Here is a 15,401-nt window from a genome sequence, read left to right on the forward strand (position 1 = left end):
CCAGGATTCAGGACTAAAACAATTTAAGGTAGCAGGTCAGCCAGTTTTTACCCGAGCCGAGTGTCCTACAATTTAACTGCTTCCAAGTGTCTATAAAGCTATATTAATCAGAACATACTGTTAAAGGACATTGTTTTTTTTAATGGGCCAAGGTAGGAATGTAAAAAATTACAATGCTCTTTTAAAGCAGCTAACAGATCTGCTCTTTTATCTTCCTTTTATCTGAATCAAAAGGGGTGTGTGCTGGTTGGAAAATTTTGCTTTTTCCTCTGCATATGTCACCCCCCTCTTTTTTTTTTTTTTTTTTTTAAGTAGCAAGTTTTATGTTGTTAGCAAGTAATCTGATAATAAGTGCTAGTTCTGTTCAAAAAGGTAACAGCATCTGCCATAACTAGTCAGGTAAATTACTTAAGTACAGTATCACACAGTTAACTAACCCTGGAGATTTTAATAAGTCTTCTGCAAAGCCAGCCTTACTGGGAAAACACCTTCAGGAAAGATTAGGTTCCTTTGTATTGTGCAGACAGGCTTGGAATATTAACAGTGATGTTAGTACTGTAACAACCTGAAGCAGAAGCAGTTTCCTGCTTGTGAGAAACCAAAAATCAAAAAGAGTATGTCTCAGAACATGTTGGGATCACAGGAAAGTGCACACAAATACACATAAATAAATAGCAAAGAAGAAAAAAACAGAAGGTAGGACCTTTAAAACTTTATTTGAAAACAATCAAACAAGTGAACAGGGTTCTGCAATTCTTTTTTTTCCCCCAATAAATTTTTCTAGACTTCAGTTTTCTAAATATTCGTCTCCTTCTTCAGCCTCTGCTTCTACTGAGTCTACACCAACTTCTTCATAATCTTTCTCAAGGGCAGCCAGATCTTCCCGGGCTTCAGAAAATTCTCCTTCCTCCATTCCTTCGCCAACATACCAATGTACAAAGGCACGCTTAGCATACATGAGATCAAATTTGTGGTCGAGGCGAGCCCATGCTTCAGCAATAGCCGTTGTATTACTTAGCATACACACAGCCCGCTGGACCTTGGCAAGGTCACCACCTGGCACCACAGTTGGAGGCTGGTAGTTAATGCCCACCTTCAAGAAAACAAATGAAAACTTTCCTCATGAGTGCTAATGCTTAAAGACTGATTTCTCATAACAATCAAAAATCACCATGGTTACGAACAAATGAATAGCTTACAGTTATTCTGCACTTCTTCATCAAAAGATTTAACAGGGACATTACAACGTTGTAGAATGACTGTTACCTCTGAATACTATACAATTCCTAGTATTTCAAACATCAACCACTTAAAAAGCTATGTAAGTACCTTGAATCCAGTTGGGCACCAATCCACAAACTGAATGGTACGTTTAGTCTTGATAGTAGCAATCGCTGCATTGACGTCTTTGGGAACAACATCACCTCTATATAACATACAGCAGGCCATGTATTTGCCATGGCGAGGGTCGCATTTTACCATCTGGTTGGCTGGTTCAAAACAAGCATTGGTAATTTCAGCCACAGACAACTGCTCATGATACGCTTTTTCAGCGGAGATGACAGGGGCGTATGTTACCAGGGGGAAATGGATTCGTGGGTATGGAACAAGGTTAGTTTGAAATTCTGTCAGATCTACGTTGAGGGCTCCATCAAAACGCAGTGAGGCTGTGATGGATGAAACAATTTGCCCAATTAATCGGTTTAAATTGGTATAAGTAGGACGTTCAATGTCAAGGTTACGACGACATATATCGTAAATGGCTTCATTATCGACCATGAAGGCACAGTCTGAATGCTCTAATGTTGTATGGGTAGTTAGAATTGAGTTGTAAGGTTCCACTACAGCAGTGGAAACTTGTGGTGCTGGATATATCGCAAACTCCAGTTTAGATTTTTTGCCGTAGTCAACAGAGAGCCTTTCCATGAGCAGAGATGCAAACCCTGAACCAGTGCCTCCTCCAAAACTATGAAAGATAAGGAAACCTTGCAGCCCTGTGCACAGATCAGCCTATAATGGGGTGGAAAAAAAGTGGGAGAAAAAAAAAAAGTTATTGATGATTTTGGAGAAAGCAGTATTAAAATAATTATTCAAAAGCATTTCTTTCTTAAGTTTGTTAGGTTTAGACTGTTACAATAAAAAAACAGCATTCTTGAAAGGTTGTCTTCCTTTTTTCTTGCATGTCTTTTACTCAAAAGTACCAGTGCCTCTGCATAACTTTTTCTGAATAGAGTATTTTAATACTTAAAAGTTTCTCTATTGTCTCTGATGCCATTTTAATACCACTGTAAGCAAGAGCAGCTGTGCACCACTGTGACAAGTTACTATAAACTACAGCTGGGTTACAGCTTTAGGATCTGTTTATGTTCCCATACTAGCTTTCAGCAAGTATCAACCAGATGTTGAAAACAAGGGGGTTTTTTATTTTTGTAATTTTAAGTAGACAATCACTATTTCACTTTGAATCATATCATCCTACGTGAATATCTCACAATGCAACGTCATGATTAAAAAAACTAGAGAAGTAATTAAAATTGCTAAGCATTCAGCCATAACCTGATGTTCACGGTACTAGCAATATTTTGCATGACACATAATGGCATGATTCAAAATGAAAATAACAAACAAACAAAAAAGTGTAACAAAGGTTGTTACACTTGTTTAAGGCTTTCATAATATGTTTGAGGTATCCTTAAAATACTTTGAAATAATATTTCAGAGCCTAAAAAATTTTAAGTTTTACTGACTGAATTTTTATTTAACCGGGGACGGGGACGGCAAGGAGATAAAAGTTTTGTTTTGTTTTGTTCCGTTTTAAGCAATCAACTATGCACAAAATTCTTAGGGAAAAAACATAGCAAACTATCGTTATAGATAGCTATAGAGCTGTATCAATTATTTTAAATACTGACTTGCAGCATGAATTCTCACCAGTTTGCGAATGCGGTCTAGCACTAGATCAACAATCTCTTTTCCAATGGTATAATGGCCTCTGGCATAATTATTGGCTGCATCTTCTTTCCCAGTAATGAGCTGCTCAGGATGGAATAACTGCCTGTATGTGCCTGTACGTACTTCATCTACAAAAAAAACAAAATACCACAACATAAATTTGATCAGTTCTGTGTGTGCTGCCTAGTGACTACACACTAAGTGCACATGTCAAAAGAGTGTAGACAGCATCCCCGACTATACACAGCTTGTCTGACTAGCCTAAAAAGTTGGCACAACTTCAGCCCTTTTGTTTAGGGGAAAACATCAGGCACTCACAAAGCAGTATTTGTACCTGAGAACACAGAGGTCACTCAGAAAACTACATTACAGGTATAGACAAGACTGCGGATAGCAATTTAACAGAACTCTGGATGCAGTGCAGCAGCCTAGAAAGATTATCCAGACTAAAAAAGTTCTATTGTTTTCCAAATGTTGTTACTGGTAGACCATTATTTCATTTCTTTCAAATAATAACCTCAAATGTCAAAACAGCATCCAGACACACATCTTTTAAAATATATAGTGTTCTGAACAAACAAAAAACGCCATAGGGAATCTGCACTTTTACACTGAAGATCTTTAATGTTGGGTACATACCAACTACGGTTGGCTCTAGGTCCACAAACACTGCTCTGGGAACATGTTTACCAGCTCCTGTCTCACTGAAGAAGGTATTAAATGAATCATCTCCACCTCCAATAGTTTTATCGCTAGGCATTTGGCCATCAGGCTGGATCCCATGTTCAAGACAATACAATTCCCAACAAGCATTACCAATCTGAACACCAGCCTGACCAACGTGGATGGATATGCATTCACGCTGCAAATTAAAAACAGTACAATGACAATGAGATATGGAGCTACCTGTCTTCTAGATTTTATTCTTATAATAACTACCTATATGCGGGTTGTATCTTTCCATGATCTTTCTCTGCTGCAGTATTCCCTGGTTGCTCGAGTGACAATTCAACTGATCAAATTGTCTGCTGCTGACAAGACTCTACTCACCTTAGTTGACTTGGGCTGACTTCGAGAATATTGGAAGATCTTAAAGACAATATAGTCTCTACGAACATAGAGGGTGAATACAGATTCATCATCCCTTACCATGCTGCATGTATATCGTATCTTTAATATTCTGCCTAGTCTCTTTTTCACCTTCCTTTAGTTTTGGAAGACTTCTTTACATAATATCCCTAAATTTCCTTGATTTGTTGCCAAATCGCATACTGGATAACTGCTGCAAGAATCTTTCCTGCACAGGACCACTTAGTACATTGTCCCTGGCAATTCATACATATTTGAGTTCCTCTGTGAAATCATCTGCGAGTCCCCATCAAATGTCATCCGCCCACTTTTATCCAGCTCCTTTGATTCTAAGCAACTGTACCATGTATGTTTAATCTCTCAAGACCTCCATTTTGTCTTACACCCCAGAGGGAAATAAGCCATTTTTCTAGCTTACTGTTACAGTGTATCTAGGAAAAAGCAGAGGTAGTGAATTAAAAGTAGGGCATCTGGGCTGCTCTTTCCTGTTTTCTTGATGGCTTCATCAAAACTTGTATCCTTGACTGCACGTTTTGATTCTCACCCCGTGGTTCTGTCAGAAGTCTTTTGGAGACTAACTCTGTGCTTACTTCCACTCCCATTCGGTTGGCACAAAGTTCCCGAAGCTTTCACGCCGCCTCACCGTTCCCCATCCCCCGTCGCATTACCGCCATGCCGCGCTTCCAGCCGGCGAGAAACAATCCCCGCAACAACAGCCCACCCCGCCCCTTCACCACTGCCCTCTCAAGAGCACGCGGTGCCGTTGGCTGCCGGCCACACTCCTCTCCTCTGATTGGCTACGCGCAAGCCTCTGCGGCTTGGCTCGGCGAGACGGCCCAGCAACGGCGGAGCGATGCGGTTGGTTGCCGCCGTGCTTTCCCGCCGTCTCTCTACCGCCTGGGTCAGGTTTCAGCCCGCCCCTCACCCCTCCGCGCGGAAGGCGCCCGCTACTGACAGACGTCCGTCGCTTTTCTACACGTCTCGTCTTACTAGCAAGCGGCCAGTTTCTGTGCCTCGCCTCCCTTGAACTATTAACTCCTGCACCAATTTCTCTCCTTTTCCCCAGTCCATCTGCCTTACTGCTACCGCGGGGACTCCACGGAGAGGCTGCCTCCAAGTCCTGCCGCAGCGCATGCGGTCCAAACTCCCCAGACTGCCGCAGCAGAAGCACTCCCAAGTACCCTTCCCCTCCCCAGCCCCGAGGATTCCCTTCCCCACCATGATGTCTTGCAAAGCTGAGGAACTCCGGCCGCGCCGCGCCGCGCCGCACCACACCACATCCACTGCCACCTGTCGCACAGCTCCAACTGCCGACGGCCAACCGCCTCGAGCCCCTCGCCCTCGCGTGTCGGCTCCCCATTGGCTGTTACCTGGGCGGTCTAGAGGTGAACGGAGACCGCTGATTAGCCGAGGGCGCTCTTCTCCCCACGTGGAGCGATGATTGCCACATGCTCTCCTAAAAGCGCGCGAGCTGTCGCGTATCCACAGGGTGGGGCTTGAGCCGCACTGGGCGTGGGGGTGTCGGCTCGAGGCGGTAAACTGCAGCGTGGGAGGCGCCTCGGGGTGGGCTGGGGCTGCTCTCAGGGCTGTGGTGAAGGTCTAGGGCGGGCTCGCCGCCGGCAGCTGTGCTCGCACCGGCTCCGGGGGTTGTTCGGGCCAGAAGCTGGAGTTGCGGACGGCTGCGAAGCTCTGGCTTGACTGGGGCGCGCAGCTGCAATGGCCATTCTCCAGGCCGCGAGACGGCTGCTGCCGGTCAGGGCAACGGCAGGAGTGCCTGCGTGCAGCTCCGGCCGGGGAGAGGAGACCTCCGAGGGCCTGGAAATCCCTGTCAACAGAAAAAGACTGCCCGGTGGATAGGTGAAGCTGGATGTCCGGAGCTGAAGTGAGTACGCTGGGTTGCTTTCTGGAGTAGCAGCCACGCCACAGTTGGGTTTTTTCCTCGCTTTCTTTCCTCTTTCAGCCCTTTCTTCGTTCCTCTTTCAGCCCTTTCTTCGTTCCTCTTTCAGCCCTTTCTTCGTTCCTCTTTCAGCCCTTTCTTCGTTCCTCTTTCAGCCCTTTCTTCGTTCCTCTTTCAGCCCTTTCTTCGTTCCTCTTCATAGAATCACAGAATGGTTTGGGTTGGAAGGGACCTTAAAGATCACCTAGTTCCAACCCCCTGCCCTGGGCAGGGACGCCTTCCACTAGACCAGGTTGCTCAGAGCCCCATCAGACCTGGCCTTGAATGCTTCCAGGGATAGGGCATCCACAACCTCTCTGGGCAGCCTGTTCTTTCTCCCCTTCTTTCCTCTTTCTCCCTCTCCTTTCTGTCAAAACTTAATTCTTTTCCAGTGGTCAGCACATCCCCTGTAAGGCTCCCCGTGTAGCATTCTTGCGTGGAGGTTTTTCCTGGTGGGTACATGAGGCTAGAGGAGATCAAACTGGTCCACGAAATGCAGGAAGTGCTCTATGAATTTTTTTACTAGCAGCGGAGAAGATTATTCTTCTGTAATGTTAGTTCTGCCTAACAGGCCAACAGAAATATCACAGAAAGATATCTAGCTAGAAGTCTTCATTTATTTTAATGTACTTCCAATCAAGATTGGACAGGAAGGCATTGCAATCAAATAATCCTTTTTTTTTTCTGTCAAGACTTTCTTTTTAAACTTGGGCATAGCTTAATAACAGCCTTGTACAATAGAAATATTCAGTCTAGATTATTATCTTTCTGACAGAGTGAATGAAAGTTGAAGAAAAAACTTAACTTTGTTGAGGGAGCTGCCTGAAAGTTGAAATGGGAAAAGAAATTGAATGTGTTGCTATAAATGTCAAGCTATTCACATTCAATTCTGGTAAATTGTATCCTTGCTCTGTATTTAAAAAATGCTGAGCTGAGCAAAAGACATTCTCTGTTTCAGGGGTCTGCCCACAAGGTGTGATTTCAGGTTACTGGAGGTAGTTAAGTTCTGTTTCTCTGCAAAATATAAGCTATGTATCTGTGGTTCTAGAAGAAAATAAAACCTTTCAAAAGAAACTACAAAACTCAATAGTGTTTTGTTGTTGGGTTTTGTTTGGGGTTTTGTTGGTTTTTGTTGTTTTTTTTTTAATGATTTAAGCTAGAGTATTTTTCTGTGAGATTTCAGTTGTTCCAGTCCAAGTTTTATGCAATTTTTTATGAGGTTTTACATAATTTACAACCACTTGCATTTAAAGCTACATCTGAGGGAGCAGTTTAAAACTGAGATTAACGCCTGGTTCCTGCTATCGTTTTGATATTTATTTTTTTTAACAAGCCTTTTTATAAAAGCAGTTTATACCTGGGAACTGATGCAAATATGGCCATATTCTTACTAAAAAGAATTTTCCCACTTGTACTCAAGAATGTAACAATAGGATTCTTACCATTTTAAATTTCTGTTAGTTTTATAGGATCAATACTGCTATGGAATATTGAGCTGAAGGAGGTCTATGGCATGACTTGCTTTCATCTACACACGATATTTTGTACATAATTTAAATAAATGTATGTCTATATCTGTGGTAGCATTGTGGGTTAGGCCGGTTTATTGATAAGCTCTTTAATACATAGAGGACTAGGAGTGAGGAAATAAGATAACACTCACACCCATATGATCATGTCCTAAGTTGAGACTGGTGTTAGTGGTGAGGTTATATTTAAAGTGAGAGATACCAAAGGCTGACGTACTTCCTTTCAAGCCTGCTGCATAGAAAAGGCTTGCAAAGACAAATAAATTATGTACTAAAGATGACCTAGTTTATGGTTGAAATATGACTTTGGCCTTAAAGTTGGAGTTAATTTAAAGCCCAGGACAGGAGAGTTTTAAGAGATAGGTGTACAGCTTGATTATGAAAGTCGTAGGCTTTTAATGAAGATTGCCATGATAAAAGAGAATGTAATTCTTTTGAGTGGTGGTGTGCTTCAAACATCCTGAAGCTTATCTTTAGCAGTGTGACTAGGGAGTCTGTTTAAGATACAGTTTTAGAAACACCAAAGTAATTTGAAAATGGGCCCATTTGGGCTTTTTTAAAAATTTTATTTATTGTGCTCATTTTTAAAGGTGCCAGATACTTTATTGTGTCCAGTTCTTTATGCTGATTTACATCCACATAATCATTGCTTTTTACTGTGTGAGTTGTAACTCCATTTTGCAGTACAAAAGTTGGTAAAATTTCTATTGAGAGTGAAAAAAATCTGTGCTTGAATCATTTTACATAAACACTGCATTAGAAGGGCCAGGTGTAAGTGTAGGTACTTTCCTGCACAAAGTCCTAGCTTTGCTCATATAAAGCCTGGAAAACAAGACTGGGAAGAATCAGATGTTGGGCAGAAGCCCTTTGCGACACAAAGATGGCACCACTCAGCAGAAACAGCATTTGCATCTTTCCTTTGAATCATCTTTTCTTCAGAGCAGCTAGCCTGAGTCTCCTAGGCTCATCACTGCTGCTTTTTGTCCCTGCTCCATCCCTTTCCTTTTTCTGGAAGGGATACAGAGAAGATGGTATGTTGCCTACAGTGCTGGGAACTCTTGAAACGACCCTTGAGCTGAATGCAATCCTCTATTTAGTTTGGAAATTAAAAAAAGATGGGGGTGACATATTTGCTTGTGAACAATTTATCCTTTTTATCTTTGGGGTTTTCTTTTTATGAATAACATACTAAAATTAAGGTTTCTTTACTTTCAATATATTAATATCAAAATATATCATCTTTATAAAATTGCATTGATTATTTGAAAACAATCAAGTATCATCTTACAGATCTTTCTGTGAATAGCTTTTCTGAAGAAGTTATGGAGGTGACTTTAAATGATGGTGGTTTTCAGTATAAATGACAGATAATACTTCAAAGGTGGTCCTTTTTGGACTGGCCCCTCTGTACATGCAAGGAAGAAAACCAGCTTTGAAGGATGATACCTTTAGTTTTCTTTAGACAACGTTGTCTTAATGTAACTGAAATATACCAAGGCAATATGTATAAGTTTCTAAAAGTGACAGTGCCCTTAACTTCAGCGTTCCTGTTTTCCTTGTGCAACTTGCATCTGATAGAGATGTGCTCAGTGTGCATTTGCATCTGAATTGTATGTGTGTTTGTCTGCTTGAATCCTGAAATACACGGGAGTAGTAAAAGTTGTCAGACTTTATATTAGAATGCAATTTTATGTCCTTCTTATATTGGGTCTCTAAACATACTGAGGGTCTTCAGATCTTTCAGCTAAGATTTTTTTCTTTTTTCTTTTTTCCTTGCCCATCCATTTCCTCTTGCAAGTCCTTTCACATTTTTTTAGAAGTTCTATTTATACATTTTTGTTTTCTTACTGTTGTGTCTGTAAATTATTCCTATATTGGCGTAAACAATCAGCCAGTCATTTGGAGCCAATAATAAAGGCCTATTGTTTAGTCTCCTGCAGTAAAATGGGACTTTGGGTACAGGCCAAGATGGGATAGGGATTAAAATTGGAGAGGGCAAAAGTGGTCATGACATTATTTTTAGCATGCCATCATTCCTGGGGTGTCATTTTTTCCAGTGACTTCCTAGCTAGTGACAACACTTATATCATTCTTAAGTTTTCATCAATATGTCTAATACATTTTAACATAACTTTAGGCAAGATGCTGCTTGGGCCCTTCTTCCTTATGAAAACTATTTACTATGATTCAAATGCTGAGTGTCTTGTTTGGAGAAACGTAGAACTACTCACAAATAGAATATGCCTTAATTGGTAGAGAGATTTCAAGAATTATTATAATTCACTAGTAAATATTAGAAATCTAGAGAATTTACCAATAGGAAGACAGTATAAAAACACTATAAACTAGCATATCTAGTAAAGAAGAAGCCACAAATGCAATTACTAAAGCAAGCAGTTTTGAAGGTTACACTGGTTTGCAATGAGGAGGTTATACACCTTTCTTGTTAGGCTATAAAATTCAAGTAGATCTGATAGCACTGTGGAGTTCCATTAATCGGTACCTCTTGTTGATTCATCAAATTTTCTTACAGTATAGGCTATACTAACAAATAATTAATGACCCTTAAGATCTAATACTTGTTATCTATTCCTTTGTAGCGTAGAATTCTTTATAAGAAAATTGCTATTGCCATTTTTTTCTCAGCTGCATCAAGATGATACAGTACAGTATTAACTTACATTTTTTTAAAACATATTCCCTCTTAGAGTAGAAATTACAGTGATTAAAATACTGTTAACATTACTAACATTGTTTCCATTAATTTATTAATTCCTAGACCTTTCCTTATATTATGCTCTTGTAATTGGCAGGCAAAAAAAGCTACTCTGTGCAGTAATTAATGGCATTTCCTGTGTTAAGTATAAAACCGTAAAAAAAAAAAACAACAAAAAACCACCAAAACTTCCAAACAAACAAAAAACCCCACTCTGTAATGATTTTAGGATATTTATGATGAAGATCATCAATGAATTTTTCCACATACTTTTTTTTACTGTTAAGCAAGGAGAACAATGTGATTACCTCTTTCTCATTTTTACCAGGAATAGTAGCTAAAACAGTAGTGAAATTAGACTAAAACTGATGCTTTTCATGTATTGCTCTTGTTAAACTGTATAAAATTATAGCATGATTTAGAATAAAACAGGCTTTGTAGAGACTACTTCAAATGAGGTTCCACCTAGAATAAATGTACCACACATTTGTGAAGCAAAGCATCTGCTAACTAACATCAATCAGTTGCATCTTGTTCTTTTCACCAAAAGTGATATAGCAGTTTACCTTTTATTTTTCTCAAAAAAACCCACCCCAAACAAAAACCCCTAAACCAACCAACCACCAAAAAAATAAACCCTAAACCCCAAAAATTTAAAGAAAAGCAAATGACAGATCTGCTGTTAACAGTATGAACTGGTAAAAAATTAAGATGAAGAAATAGCTATTAATTCATTGAAGCCAGTGGAGTGATGCTTAATTCATGCTAAGCATGAGCCTAACCTGAGCTGATGTGTTTCCAATTGCAGTGCTTTGGGTTTTTCTAAGGTAAGTGTAGTGGAAAACACGTGAAGAACACTGCCACCTTTATTAATTACATAAAAATAGATTAGCTTGTTAACTTGTTTGCTTTTAAGTCCTCACAAGAAGATGATTTTTTTCTTTCCTTAGGGATGCATGAATATGTTAGGGTCAAATTATTGCTAGGCAAATCTCTGTGCTCCTCAAATTCCTGCCCAATATGATAATAGTTCAAGCTGGTCTGAATCGCAGCAGGGGCAGAGGCCCTTGTCCATTTCATGTAACTCATAACTTCTACAGCTTACTGGAGCAACTTATTTGTGAGCCAGTTGCTCTAGACTCCTCCTGTAAGCAAAGGAGAGAAAAGCACTTCCACAGGATGACTTAGACTCTTTGAGCTCCACCAAACTCCCAAGATGCCTACTTTTTTCTCTCATGGTGACCCACATATCTATTTCACTCTCTGTCTCAAGATTCCAGATATGTTCCTTCCTGCATCTTCAGACCATTGGCTTGCTGAGAGTACCAAATTATGGGGATTTACTAATTTTCTTCCATTTACTGGTATGTCATTGATGCTGACTTACTGAGTGAAGTTCCCTACTGACACAGGCAGCTATGTCACAGAATTCCTATTATAAATTGGTCTCAAAGATAACCATTTATTTTGGTCTCATTCCTTCTGGAAGGGCTATCTAGAACTGAACTATTCATGTTAGTATCTTTTTCTATTTATTTCTGGTCTAAATGTACGTATGAGTAGCTACAACCATTTGTGCTTGTGTGAACAATTTTGGTTAGGTTATATAATCTACTTCCTCTCTCAGTGGTTTGCTCTGTTGATATGTGTATAAAAATTAATCATACTCTGTTTCTCAGACGTTGTCTTAGTACATTAAGTAAGCCAAGCTCTTTTAGGCCTCTTGTAATGCATGTTTTTTATTCCTTATCACTGTCTAACTAAAGCTGATCAAACTTAATTCTCATGAACTTTGGTGTTTAGAATTGTGTACAAAGCTATTTTCTCTCCTTTACTGGCAAAAATTCTGTGGGGCCATTAATTGTACTCTGCTGGAAAGAGTTATGCAGATACATGCCAAGATAGCATTTACACTTAAACTATAAAATTATCCATTTACCACTGACTAACTTGATTATGTTCAGCTCTTCTTATTATCCTTTTATACATGTTTATATACTCCTTAGTTATAGAATTTCTTGTACATCTTAACCATTCTAGCCTGATAGGTCATGTGAGCTCAGGAAGATTTTTCACCTTGACTCTTTGTGGACATAAATCTTTATGAAAAGGCAGTTATCCTACACATACAGCAATGACTGTGGCACAGATGAGGAAAAAAAAAATAGGCCTATGCAGCATTGCCATCCTATGGTAACAACAGAAAAAATGTTTAGCGTCAGCAAAGGGAGAAATGAGAGGAGGCATCACTGTAGACCACTATTTCACTTTAAGAAATGAGCCTGAGAAAGTAAGTTCTCAAAAATATTAGCTGTAGTATAGAGCCTCTGAGAGGGACTGTGTATTCAGCCTTTCATGTATTCTTCAAGAGAAATTATGATTTAAAAATGTCCTTTAAAAAATTCTGAAAGGACTTGATATTCCATCATTGCCGGATATTTTGTCTGTAGATACTGAGCTCCTGATGCAGAAAATACAGCCCTTTTGAAAACACAGACAGGACATAAGCCTAACCTTTTATAGGATATGGTGTGTGCTGATCTTTGTGGTCTCAGCCTTATTGATCATATCACATTGGAAAATAACCAGACTGGAATATGCTGTTATTTTATAGATGACTGTGTTTCTGGTAGATTCAAGAGAAGATAACAAAAATCTTGCAAGCTTTGTATGCAAGAAGAAAAATTATGTGGTAGGGGGGAAGTATAAGGAAACAGTATGGGGATAATGAACAGTATAAATGAATGAAGAAAAGTATTTGTTTCTGAAAGGCTTTTGATATTTAACATTGTTCCTCTTCAAATGTGTAGCAATCTTAAATATCAAAGTTGTATGTGAAAGGGAGAGAGCAGTGAACTGTGCAAGCCTTAGCATTTCTGACTGCAAGGCATTATCTGTTGTAGGTTGTTATAAACGCTCGTGACAAATTGGAGGAGCCAATTTGTATTGAATAAAAAAAATCAAATTTATTAGCAAGCGATAAGAGAGCAAAACAGCACTGGGCGGCCGGGGAGGCAATGCTCCGCCACAGGCCCGCAACTTTATGTTACCGTTACACTCCTTATATACATTTCATGTACCCCCTTTCTTGTAAGTCTCCGCCTTGTCCTGCTTCTTCTTTCCTCATTTGTGCAGGTCTGTTACTATGTAGATTCGGTAAATTTTCTCAAGGATGAGTATCCTTTGATGTAGAATGTCTTTTGATGTGGAGAAATACAGTCTTTGTTAATTGCAGCTGTTGTCCTTCCTCTCCTTATCTAGTAAGTTATAGCCATTGCTTTCCTCCCCCCTTATCTAGTAAGTTATAGCCATTGCTTTCCTCCTGTGACCCGTGACCTTCACGCATCACTTAAGCAAGTTTTTGTTATTTACACAAGGCATATGTTAACTCTCAATATGTCTCTTCACCCTTCTCGATTTCATGAACAAAGTTAACCCGTTCATTACATAGGTTTTCATGGAACTGTGGATGTTGGAAGCTCAGTTTTAGGCTCTGCTTCCCAGGTCTCCTGGCTTGCCTGAGAGTAGGATTCCCTTCAGTCTGCCACATGCATTGCTTAAGAGTTAGGAAGCAAGTGGGAACCAGTCCAGTTTGCAGAAGAGCTTCTGTTGGAAAATTACTGTAAATTAACTCTGTCACTTTTGGTTTTGACAGATGTGCAGGTCCTTATGGGAGAATGTTCTATCAATCTTTTTTTCTCAAAAAAAAAAAGTCTAATAAATAGTTACCTAGAATCCTATCTTATTATAGTTTTCCTTGTAACTATATAGCTTTAATTGTAAAAGCTGTAATATAAGTTTTATTTTAGTGAATTTGCACTGACCAAAACAGGTACACGGACAGATTTTAAACTCCATCTTGAACCACTGAATCTCTGAGAATGTGTCAGTAATTTAATGAAAAAAAGGGTCTTGCCTAGAAACCTACACTTCAGTTTGAAAGATCTCTGTAGACTGAAGTTAAAATTGGCTTCTAAAGATGGAGTAAGTTAGTCTTAAAACTATCTAGGACCATGGCAGTATCGGTATGAATCTAAAGAGGAGAAATTATGTATTCACATAGAAGAAAATTCTGTCAAAAATCAATCTAACAATCTGGTTTTTCTTTTACTGTTTTAGCCTCTGACAAAGTTAGTCTGGCAAATCTATTATAAGCCAACAAATTTATACATTGGATACATTAGATTTTAATTCTGGGATAGTTTTCCCTGATGATAATCTTTATACAGAAGTTGTCGGCAAAGTTTTAAGGATACATAATTGAAAAGCTGGGATTTGGTTTCCTTTTTGTTGTTGTTGTGGGTTTTTATTTGGTTGGTTTTTTTACATTAACCTGCATCTTTAGATAAAACTATGTAGCTTTCTTTCATCTAGCATCCTGGTTAATCCAGGAAGACTGCTGCATAAATCCCTTTTTGACAGAACATTTCTTTCAATGGATAGCAGTGGCTGCCTCAGTGACTTTGTGAAGTATTTCAATTATTTAATGGGATGGAACAGCACGCTGGAGCAGTGGGTGAAAGTATTCAGGTTTTGGCAAAGGAAGCTTTTAAAACTCCTCCTCTCTCTTTTTTTTTTTTTTTTAACAGTAGGCCAGTGAAGAAGAAAAATTCTATTTTCCTCATCTGTTGTTGGTTACAGCAAATATCTATTTGACTTAAATTACAGCTCATTTGGTTACAGTTTTTGGGAGAAGCTGCAGGAAACTTCAGAGTGGTTTCACCTAAGTGACATGAAAGTATTTTTCAAAAGGCTTTATCCTGCAAGGGTATAAATGCTTCTAAAGGTCACTGATTGTGGCAACGATTGACGTGTTCACACACAGATACATCGACGACTCACAACAACGTACTGTTTTCTGCATAAGGTAGTGTACCAGATGCTTTCATCTTGGTCAGTGTATGAGGCAGGCTACTTTCTAAATCGCATTCTCATTACAAGATAAACTTTCAGAAAATCCCATTCTGATAAACCCCTGCTTTGCCCTTTGCGTCCTCTCCCAGTCTCCTGGCATCTTTGCAAACTCGTGAATGTTCCCTTCTCTGTAACCTACGGTTAATTGCACTTGTTCTCCACCGCCGCGAACGGATCGTTTTGACACTCCCCCGTGTCCGATGAAGCTTACGCGGTGTGTCGGTAGGGCCGGGAGGCCCGGAGGGACGGCTGCCTGCCTTCTGCG

The 15,401-nt window shown here is 39.6% G+C and overlaps 1 protein-coding gene across 4 annotated transcripts; it reads right to left on the reverse strand.

Annotated features, from left to right (window-relative positions):
- Positions 1 to 691: 691 nt before the first annotated feature.
- On the reverse strand, positions 692 to 15,394 carry LOC104312157 (tubulin alpha-3 chain). Of its 4 annotated transcripts, XM_069793014.1 has the most exons (6): positions 15,276 to 15,394; positions 5,412 to 5,866; positions 3,592 to 3,814; positions 2,932 to 3,080; positions 1,330 to 2,010; positions 692 to 1,093 (listed from the first exon to the last, which is right to left on the reverse strand). In XM_069793014.1, the coding sequence occupies exons 3-6, from the start codon at positions 3,710 to 3,712 to the stop codon at positions 788 to 790; spliced, it is 1,257 nt and encodes a 418-aa protein (XP_069649115.1). In that variant the 5' UTR covers positions 3,713 to 3,814; positions 5,412 to 5,866; positions 15,276 to 15,394; the 3' UTR covers positions 692 to 787. The 4 variants fall into 4 exon arrangements, with proteins under 4 accessions (XP_069649115.1, XP_069649114.1, XP_009924588.1 ...); XM_069793013.1 differs by lacking the exon at positions 15,276 to 15,394 and having other exon boundaries at positions 5,412 to 5,984; XM_009926286.2 differs by lacking the exons at positions 5,412 to 5,866; positions 15,276 to 15,394 and adding an exon at positions 4,586 to 4,762.
- Positions 15,395 to 15,401: the final 7 nt, after the last annotated feature.

The sequence above is a fragment of the Haliaeetus albicilla genome, chromosome 9 (genome assembly GCF_947461875.1).
Source record: "Haliaeetus albicilla chromosome 9, bHalAlb1.1, whole genome shotgun sequence".
Classification (NCBI taxonomy): domain Eukaryota; kingdom Metazoa; phylum Chordata; class Aves; order Accipitriformes; family Accipitridae; genus Haliaeetus; species Haliaeetus albicilla.